This window comes from Musa acuminata, chromosome BXJ2-7 (assembly GCF_036884655.1).
Source record: "Musa acuminata AAA Group cultivar baxijiao chromosome BXJ2-7, Cavendish_Baxijiao_AAA, whole genome shotgun sequence".
Classification (NCBI taxonomy): Eukaryota; Viridiplantae; Streptophyta; class Magnoliopsida; order Zingiberales; family Musaceae; genus Musa; species Musa acuminata.
This window is the reverse complement of record NC_088344.1, coordinates 30,378,926-30,388,980: the sequence shown is the minus strand read 5'-3', so window position 1 is coordinate 30,388,980 and position 10,055 is coordinate 30,378,926. Positions and strand designations below refer to the sequence as shown.

Here is a 10,055-nt window from a genome sequence, read left to right as displayed (position 1 = left end):
TTATATATATTGTGGTAACACTCGTTTACCTGAGAACATACCACTATGGAGAAGCTTAGATCTGCTTTGCATCAAACTATGCATGAGTAGATGTAGATGTAGATGTAAACCATGAATGTTCTTTTATCCAAAGAAAGAAGAAAGTTCTGGCAAGCCTCATGTATGTTACCATGTTCGTTGTGTTGATGTTAGATCAATGTGGTCTTCTTTGGATTTTTCCTTCTGACCATTGTGTTGTTGACGTAAAACTGGAGAAGTTTACTGCAGACATTTCTTTCGCTTCTTACTCTTCTGGGAGAACATGGAGTTACGAGCATGTGGGTTTTGTCTGTTCATGCGACTAAGGCGTTGGACTCTTGACTCCATAAGGGTGAAGTACTCTGTTTCACTGCCACAATTCAATCCACATATGACTTGTTTTTGGGCGTGAAGACTGGATGGAAGAACATGGGTTGCTGGTCACAGGTGTCGTACCTCCGCCATTTGTGGAGGACAGGAGTTCGTGAGACTCCAAAGACAGCTTAGACATCTGCTTTGATCCTGAAAACCTCCTCAGTGATGGAAAACGAACGCTATATAAACTATAAGACTAGCTCTCGATGAACATCCACAACAAATATTAGCTGCAAGTACTGTTGCATCTCTCTCTCTCTCTCTCTCTCTCTCGCTCGTTCAAGCATTACAATTCGCGAACACAACCAGGAACTACAAACTACAAGCACATCACCTACTTTCGTTCTTTATTTCTTGGATGCGGAGTAGTGCCATTAACATTGCGGTGGATGAATACTATCATTCGATGTCAGAGAGAGGTCTTGTACGTTAAAGAATTCCCGGCAAGTACTTTGATTTCAGTGGTAGAATACCGGGGGAGAGTTGGAGGAGGACGAAGAGTTGACCGAGTTGAGAATGGTGTTCCAGTAGGTCTTGTTCCCCTCTCGCTCCACTAGTCCGGTCGCCTCCTCCTCTTCCTCTTGGACGCAGGAGTCGGAAGTATTCTGGCCCCCGGAGTCACCCAGCAGCATTGCAGTGAAACCTGCTCCTAATTGGCCCCATGAATACCCTGCTTGCGAAGTGTATGGTTCCGAAAGCCATGGCGCCTCGCTGCCGAAGGCCTCCATGGAGAAACCTGTGAAGCAGTCCACCCTATCCTTCGCTACGCATTTCCACCCCGCGTCTTCTGGCTCCAGATTCTCACCTTCTTGATGGGTCGCCGCTGCCTCGGCCGGTGCATTGCCGTCCACCAGCTCAGTGCCTGACGCCATGATCGGCAGCCAGTTCTCCGCCAAGCTCAACGTGGAGGTGGGCGACTCCAGGTCGATCCTTTCGCCCTGAGTAGCCGGCTTCGCGGACCAGGCTTCCAGCCATGGGTTGACAGGAGCTGGCGGCAGAGGGGTCGTGGAGGACGAGGAAGAAGAGGTTCCCATCTGCTGCTGCTGCGGTAGGATTGTGGAATTGGATGCTGCACGGAGCTTCGACTCCCTCGCGAGGCGGGCCTCGGCTTCGAGGCGTGCGCTCTCCCACTGAGCCATGTGGCTGAGGTTGGCAACCTTCTTGGGGTGGCCGTTGGCGGAGCTCAGCGTGTCGATCTTGGCCTTGTGGGTGCAGGGATCAATTCCCATCTTGGCCAGTCGCTTCTTCAGATGGGTGTTCCAGTAGTTCTTGATCTCATTGTCTGTTCTCTTGGGTAGATGGGTGGCAATTGCGGACCACCTGAAAGAGAGGAAATAGGACTCTCGTCAACCAGCATCAGCACAACAGCTGTTGAACTAATAGACTTAGATCAACGCAAAAATCTCATCTAGAACATGCTCTGTTTTTTGTCGTTCGTTCTTTCTCATCGAGTTCCACAGTAATTATTAAGCAATACGCTTAACTTTTTGTTGGTGAATTTTGAAGGATTTGAAGCAGAGAACAGCCGAATTACGAGAAGGTAATGGATGATTAGAAAAGCTTGCTTATATGGATTTTTCAGTGACAAAGGCCTACCTCCAGAATTGCATTGCAGAAAGAACAAGTGATCATTACAACAGAGACCTTCACTGGCTTCTGGCATGCAGTGCAAAGAATCATTTCAAACTTAGCAAACAATGCAGCTTTTGGATTATTATGTTGGAAATAATTGAGTACCAAAAACATGGAAGCTGAATTTTGAAATTGATTCTAAAGACAGACTTGATATCGATCTGTAAAAAATTATAAATTACCGAATAAAAATATATGCCTGGCAAGATGTGAGCAACATTTTGCAGTCACCTGTTACCAAGGAGAGCATGGAGTTGGATGATGGTCTGCTCCTCCTGGAGGCTGAATTCCCCCCTCTTGATGTCCGGCCGAAGGTAATTGGTCCACCTCAACCTGCAACTCTTCCCACACCTCTGCAGTCCTGCAATTACCGGGGAGAAGAAGGATCACGATTCTCTCCTACCATCTTCTTCTACGCATTCGCGACGACGATAGATAGATCGATAGATAGATAGATAGATAGCTCAGGTGGCTCACCGGCTTTGGCGGGCAGCGCTCTCCAGCTCCCGTGCCCGTGCTTCTCAATGTAGGCGAGCAGCTTCTGGTCTTCCTCGGGAGTCCAAGGTCCTTTCTTCAGCCCAATCTTCTCACAGCAAGGCGATCTACCCATCTCACTCAGATCTTCACCTGCAGCAAGGCCAAGAAGTGGAGTCTTTATGGTGGAACTCGAATGCCAGTGACAGAGGGAGTGGGAATGGTGAAGCATAAATGGGCGCACCAAAGCAAGGTCTTCATACATAAATTGCAGACAAAACTACTGTGTAAAGGTGTGTGTCTGTGGACACATCATGATATTTATCGCACCTATTGCATTAATGTAATGCATACGACAAAAAATAGTGTAAGAAAACCATTGATAGATAGCGTCTCCGTTCGAAGATTCATCGGGATGAACAGTAAATCTTACATCCATACTTCATGTACGACTATTCCAATTTATTACACATAGTCTCTCCTTATCTGATCAAGTCGAGAGGGTGAGCGTCTTCCGAATCCAGCCAAGCGGATTGAGGTCGGACGAATCGAAAACTGGCACCTGCTGGAGTCACAGAGGATTTATGCTTGGGATGAGGATCTACCTGTCTAAGATCTGCCATTCCTCATCCAGAAGCTGCTGCTATCATCAATCTGATGAGGAGACGAGGTTTCCTTGGAGGTTTTCACCATGACAATATGGTCTACAGCTTCTTAGTTAATGCTCCTCCATGTTTACCGGTCCGGTCCGAGCACAGACGTAGGATCTGTAGTCAGACGGTCGTGAGATGGTGAACAAGAGGAATCAATGGTCCCCTTTGAGATGCGTTGGTAGTGGAACAGGAACATGGTGGTGTCCAACCATGGCAACGTGACTGACTCCTTCACCTAATACATTTATGGATTCGAGTTATTAGCTTCTTCTCTACCAGGGCGACCTGCTTGTGTACCGCATCCACACCCACAACTCGGATCAGTTCTCGAAAGTCTCTCCATCGTCGATCAAAATCTCCTCCTCGAGAGCTCTTTCACCATCAAACTTATCTCAGTCTTCATCAATGCAGCAGTCATTGTAGAGAGAATAAATGTAGCACTAAACAAGAGGGAGGTTTGTTCCTGACATCAGTTTTTCCTTTCGATTGCTAAGCAATATGATGTCATTTAACACTCCATAAACAGTGATGTCGAGGGCCTGCTTTTAATGGATTCTTTGAACTAGAAAAGGCCGCCAGGGAGTGAAAGAGCTCTAGAAAAAGCAGTACTCCACTTGCCACTGAAGTGAAAGACTGCTTTCTGACTGCAATGTATCTCCACAATGAAGGTAGCAGATGGTGCTTGACCTGTTGACTTTTGGATTCAAGTTCACTATAATGGAAAGATGGTTTTAATTCTGATGGTAAAAGCAGGATAAAGATTGCCATCAAGAGTAGTACATTGCTCATAGTGTCCTTAGTCACCTTCGAAAGGGACTGTAAGGGCCAAAGATTCATGACTCTTTCCAAGAATTTAGATTCTTGGATAATGTACCACTCTTGTTGGCCCTTTGTGGATCACTGGGCATTCACACAACACCAGCAGATGGTAAAGAAAGAAAAGAGAAAGGAGACAATGGTGAAAATGATCAAGGCTCTTGATAACCCAATTAGCATAATCCGGTCTTCTCTGCCACAGATTTATAAGATTGGAAACATTCATCCAAAACAAGCTTTTGAATGGTGTGAAGTGAATGAATGGTCAAATTAAGGATAGAAGCAAACATTCATCATAAAACAAAAACAAGTTACGGAGACTAAAAATTAAACATTTACTTTTACGACGATTCAATCATTACTATATAAACTACTTATGTATAGTGATAATATCAAGATAACATATCTATCCTTTAATCCTATATTTTACTCTTGAAAAAAAATATGATTATCGATTTTTACTTTGTTATCATGATTTAAGATTCATCATCGATCAACTTATAGATGCTATTACTAAGTTTTTACAATAATTATAAATTATAAAATTTTAATAATATATTATTATGATTCTACCAATAATAAAGATCATGATCTCATACACTCTATCAAGGTCACGTGATCTCACGTGATCTTGAGCGTACAATGAACTCCTCGTAAAACATAATCCCTCGAGAATGACTGCCGTTTATATTTTATTTGGACTTACTCAACCCACTATATTTTATGTGGAAAGGAATTCGAAGCAAAAGGTCCCTTATCTTATCTACTCTCAGCACCATATACAAGACTTCCCGGCCAAATCCGCCTTGCCTGAAGCCTGCATCCAAGAGCAGTGATGGAGGCAGCAATGGGTTTCTCGGCACCGAAGCCACATGTTCGCAGGCCTGCTATTCATTCAACCACCGGGAACCTGTGCTTGCTCCCAAAAGCAGTAGATAAACATCTGATCATTCACCAAATTTGCTTTCTCGCCTTCTTTGGAATCTGTGCTTTGAAGCAGTGCATTACTTCTCGGTTGCTCTGTTGTTGCAGTTTAGAAGTTTTCCGGCCTCCAGGTGGACCACTGGCTTGTCGCAGGTAGGCTTCACCTTTCCATGCTCAGTGGTAGCGTTTCTGAGGATTCTCGAGAGATGAAGACGGGTTTTGCAGTGTAATGAGGGGAAGAGGCAGGGAAGGAGCTCTTCGTGGAAGTCGAATGCTCTCCCGGATTGGCCTCTGATGGCCGTGATGATAGAGCATGTGGCGAATCAGAGGGACTTTGTGGTGCACAAGTCAATTTGGCATCTCAGCGATGAAGCTATGAAGAACGTTTGTAAGTGGAAACAGATTAAGAATCTTCTCCTTCCCTCTCAGGCTCATGTGTTCTTCTCCATGTTGTGAGTTGTTTGTGCAGACACCATGTACATCATGTTCACCTGCTGGGGATGCTGTTTCTTTGGATCCACGAAAGTAAGACTGCAGATTGCCTCTTCGTTTCCTGCAGCTATTATTATTGACGATCAAGCACATGGTTATAGGATCCTTTCTACGACGGAGAGGAGTATCGCAAAGATGGAGGAGATGGAACTGTGCACTGGGTCTATGAAAAGGTAATTGACCTTCTCGAATCCATCAGATCCACAATCACACTGAAATGCCTGCGAGCTTAGATCAGACAAAGAATCCTCACGTGTCTGTCCACAAAACATCGAGGCCAGTGTTGAGTGCGGGAGTCTTTGAGTTCCTCCAGCAGTCTACACGATTTCATGATATATTGATAGATTTCAACATGCGATCGAGCAGCAAGAAGACATCGAAGAAGCTGCAAGAGCAGAGCTATGGAGGGAGGAGTTGATCGAAGAAATTGAGCAAAAGGTTGGAGGGCTGCGGGAGCTGGAAGAAGCTGGAAAACAAGAGGAGCTTGTCAAGTGAAGAAGGCTACTTGAATTAGATCACATAAGAACATGTCTGATATGCTAAATGAACAGCCGAGTTCATATAAGAGACATCGGATTGGACGCCATTACAAAACTCTGTTCGATCATTCAGCTCATGTACTACAATTCAGCTACTTAAATCAAGAATAAGTGTCCTGCTTTTATCATCATACTAATCTTAACATAGTCTTCCTTTCCTGATTGGAGAACACCTAATTTCCTGTATTAATGATCATAACATCGTTTTTGTAAACCAGTATCAGCCTTCTCTGTCATGACCAATCTCAGAGATCTTAAACTTCATACAGTAATCTCAGCATGCTAAAATAACCATATGGGCAATGGCAGCCAATTTATCAAGCTCATGCTTTCCATGCCTCAAAGCCCAAAACAACTTGTGCTCCTCCCTTTTGGTTTCTGTTCTTCGACAATTACAAAAATGATATTAACGTCTAGTTAATATTGATAGGATATAAAGAGAAACTTTTATACATGAACAAATACTAGTAGATCGTAACATATAGCGGAATAAAATTAAATTATAATTAAATAGAACATCAAGATTTACGTGGAAAACCCCTTTAACGCGAAAAGTGAAAACTCAAAGACAAACAAGAGAAAATCTATTATAAGAATAATGAATATACAAATCTCAGAGTCTCTTGCCTAAAACTCAAACAATAATTACAAGAGAATAATTGGGATTCATGGATTACGTCACTATGTACAATATCTAAAATCTCTTAAGTAATCACAATAAGAATCTACTGTAGATTTGATCTAATCTGAGATAAAAACTCTACTTGAATGATTAAGAACAGTCTTCTTCCCTTTCCTTCTCTTGTTTTTCTATCATTTCCTCCTCCCTTTTAGAATCACGTAGCTGTAGTATTCTAGCCCTATTCGCAGCCACTGCAACTCTCTTTTTTTTTTTCTAGCTGCCTCACTCTTTTATTAAAATGGTTAGGGTTTTTAGGTTAAAGAGAGGTGGGCCATGAGCTGTTAAAATCCACTATGGGTTGAACTCATGGGTTGTCAGCCCAACAGCCTCCCCCTTTAGCCTATAAGGGAGGTTGTCTCATGACACCTCAACGTGAAACCATGATGACTAATTGTCGATATATCTCTTGTCTTTTCTTTGGTAAAGTCTTTGTCAATATGTCTACTCCATTATCATCTGTATGAATTTTCTGAAGTTACAACTACTTCTTTTCAAGTATATTTCGAATCCAGTATTATCTGACATCTATATGCTTCGACTTAAAATAAAAAATTGGGTTCTTACACAAATGGACAATACTTTAGTTATCACAATTCATCATATAGTTTTCCTGTTTCAGCCCCAATTCTTATAAGAATTCTTTCATCCATAACATTTCTTTGTAGACCTCTATAGCAGCAATATATTCTGCCTCTGTAGTGGAGAGAGTAATATACCTTTACAATCTAGATTTTCATGACACAACTCCCCTTGCAAAAGAAAATACAAAACCTAATATAGATTTCCTTATATCTATATCTCTTGCCATACAAGAGATCTTCCATTATTGGATTCCATATCATCCAATTGTTTCCATTCAAACTAGTCATGCGAGAAACACTACCAGTCTCCATGTTCAAACACAAAAATTAAATTACCAAAACCTTACTCTATGAGATATAAAGAAATAAACTTTTGTATATAAACAAATACTAGCAGATCATAAAATGTAGCAGAATTAAATATAAATCATAATTAAATAAAAATTATAATTAAATAGAAATCATAATTAAATAGAACACCAAGATTTATGTGAAAAACTCCTCCAACGTGAAGGGTAAAAACTACGAGGTAAACTAGAGAAATATATTATAAGAATAATAAATATACAAATCTTAAAGTCTCTTGGCCAAAACCAAAGCAATAATCATAAGAGAATAACTGAGATATAAGGATAACATCACAGTACACAATATCTAAAATCTCTCAAGTAATCACAGAAAGAATCTACTATAGATTTGATTTAACCTGAGATAAAAATACTGCTTGGATGATTGAGAATAGTCTCTCTGTGCTGTCCTTGTTTTCTTCCCTTTCCTTCTCTTATTTTTCTACCCTTTCCTCCTCCCTTTTATAATCATGTAGCTATAGTATTCTAGCCCTATTCACAGTCACCGCAACCCTCTTTTTTTTTTTTTCTAGTCGCCACACTCTTTTGTTAAAAGGGTTAAGATTTTTAGGTTAAAGAGAGGTGGGCTATAGGCTATTAAACCCCACTATATGCTAAACTCATGGGTTGTAAGCCCAATAGCCCCCCCATTCAGCCCATAAGAGAGACTATCTCATGACTCCACAACGTAAAACTATGTCGACTAACTGTCAGCACATCTCCTGCCTTTCTTTCGGTAATGTCTTTGTCACCATGTCTACTCCATTATCATCTGTATGAATTTTCTGAAGTTTCAACTACATCTCTTCAAGTACATTTCAAATTCAATGGTATCTGATATCTATATGCTTTGACTTGAAATGAAAAATTAAGTTCTTACATAAATGAATGACACTCTAGTTATCATAATTCATCACATAATTTTCCTATTTAAGCCTCAATTCTTGTAAGAATTTTTTTATCCATAACATTTCTTTATAAACATCTGTAACAATAATATATTCTACCTCTATAGTGGAGAGAGTAAAACATTTTTACAATCTAGATTATCATGACGTAACTTCCCCTGTAAAAGTAAGTACAAAACCTAATATGGATTTTCTTGTATATATATCTCTTGTCATACAAGAGATCTTCCATTCTTGGTTTCGATATCATCTAATTGTTTTCATTCAAGCTAGTCTTGTAAGAAACACTACCGGTCTCTATGTTCAAACGAAAAAATTAAATTACCAAAACCTTGCTCTGATACTAGTTTATGAGATATAAAGAGATAAACTTTTGTATATGAATAAATACAAACAGATCGTATCACACAATAGAATTAAATGAAAATCACAATCAAATATAATACCAAAATTTATGTGAAAAACCCCTCCAACGTGAAGGGTAAAAACCACGAGGTAAACTAGAGAAAATTCATTATAAGAATAATAAATATACAAATCTCAAAGTCTCTTGCCCAAAACCCAAACAACAATCAAAAGAGAATAATTTGCATACAAGAATTACATCACTATGTACAATATCCAAAATGTCCCAAGTAATCACAAAAAGAATCTACTGTAGTTTTGATCTAACTTGAGACAAAAACACTGCTTGGATGATTGAGAACGGTTTATCTGTGCTATCCTTGTCTTCTTCCCTTTCCTTCTCTTGTCTTTTATCCTTTTCTCCTCCCTTTTAGAATCACGTAGCTATAGTATTCTAGCCCTATTCGCAGCCACCGCAGCCCTCCTTTTTTTTTCTAGCCGCCACACTCTTTTGTTATAAGGGTTAGGGTTTTAGGTTAAATAGAGGTGGGCTATAGGCTGTTAAAGTCCACTATAGGCTGAACTTATGGGCTGTCAGTCCAATAGCCTCCCCCTTCAGCCCATAAGGGAGATTGTCTCATGACTTCTCAACATAAAACCATGCCAACTAAATGTCGGCATATCTCCTTCCTTTCTTTCGGTAAGTTCTTTGTTCTTTGTCAACATGGCTACTCCATTATCATCTGTATGAATTTTCGTAACTGCTTCTCTTCAAGTACATTTCGAATCCAGTGGTTTTTGTCATCATATGCTTTCACTTGAAATGAAAAATTAGGTTCTTACACAAATGGATAACACTCTGGTTGTTACAATTCATCATATAGTTTTTTTATTTCAGCCCAAATACTTGTAAGAATTCTTTCATCTATAATATTTCTTTGTAAACCTCTGTAGTAGCAATATATTCTGCCTATATGGTACAGAGAGTAATACACATTTACAATATGGATTGTCATGATACAACTCCCATGCAAAAGTAAGTACAAAACTTGATATGGATTTCCTTATATTTATATCTCTTGTTATACAAAAGATCTTTTATTCTTGGATTCCATATCATCCAATTGTTTCCATTCAAGCTGGTCATGCGAGAAACACTACCGGTCTTCATGTTCGAACACAAAAATTAAATTACCAAAACCTTGCTCTGATACTAGTTGATGAGATATAAAGGGAGAAACTTTTGTATACGAACAAATACTAGCAGGT

At 40.2% G+C, this 10,055-nt stretch overlaps 2 protein-coding genes across 2 annotated transcripts; one reads left to right on the top strand and one right to left on the bottom strand.

Annotated features, from left to right (window-relative positions):
• Positions 1 to 596: 596 nt before the first annotated feature.
• On the bottom strand, positions 597 to 2,778 carry LOC103992166 (transcription factor MYB106). Its single transcript, XM_009411772.3, has 3 exons — positions 2,503 to 2,778; positions 2,257 to 2,386; positions 597 to 1,713 (listed from the first exon to the last, which is right to left on the bottom strand). Exons 1-3 carry the CDS (start codon positions 2,762 to 2,764, stop codon positions 852 to 854), a joined length of 1,254 nt encoding a protein of 417 aa, XP_009410047.3. The 5' UTR covers positions 2,765 to 2,778; the 3' UTR covers positions 597 to 851.
• Positions 2,779 to 4,726: 1,948 nt separating this feature from the next.
• On the top strand, positions 4,727 to 6,054 carry LOC103992165 (photosynthetic NDH subunit of subcomplex B 4, chloroplastic). Its single transcript, XM_009411771.3, has 6 exons — positions 4,727 to 4,899; positions 5,001 to 5,045; positions 5,118 to 5,280; positions 5,362 to 5,417; positions 5,486 to 5,557; positions 5,751 to 6,054. The coding sequence occupies exons 1-6, from the start codon at positions 4,804 to 4,806 to the stop codon at positions 5,877 to 5,879; spliced, it is 561 nt and encodes a 186-aa protein (XP_009410046.1). The 5' UTR covers positions 4,727 to 4,803; the 3' UTR covers positions 5,880 to 6,054.
• The last annotated feature ends 4,001 nt before the right edge of the window (positions 6,055 to 10,055 follow it).

Bases quoted from the DNA above. Each gene is read 5' to 3' on its own strand.
- LOC103992166 (XM_009411772.3), bottom strand. From the start codon at position 2,764: ATGTATGAAGACCTTGCTTTGGTGCGCCCATTTATGCTTCACCATTCC. The intron at 2,387-2,502 runs GTGAGCCACCTG...CGGTAATTGCAG, and splicing joins AGCGCTGCCCGCCAAAGCCG to GACTGCAGAGGTGTGGGAAG. The intron at 1,714-2,256 runs GTGACTGCAAAA...CCTCTCTTTCAG, and splicing joins CATGCTCTCCTTGGTAACAG to GTGGTCCGCAATTGCCACCC.
- LOC103992165 (XM_009411771.3), top strand. From the start codon at position 4,804: ATGGAGGCAGCAATGGGTTTCTCGGCACCGAAGCCACATGTTCGCAGG. The intron at 5,281-5,361 runs GTAAGTGGAAAC...TTGTTTGTGCAG, and splicing joins TGAAGCTATGAAGAACGTTT to ACACCATGTACATCATGTTC. The intron at 5,418-5,485 runs GTAAGACTGCAG...ACATGGTTATAG, and splicing joins GTTTCTTTGGATCCACGAAA to GATCCTTTCTACGACGGAGA.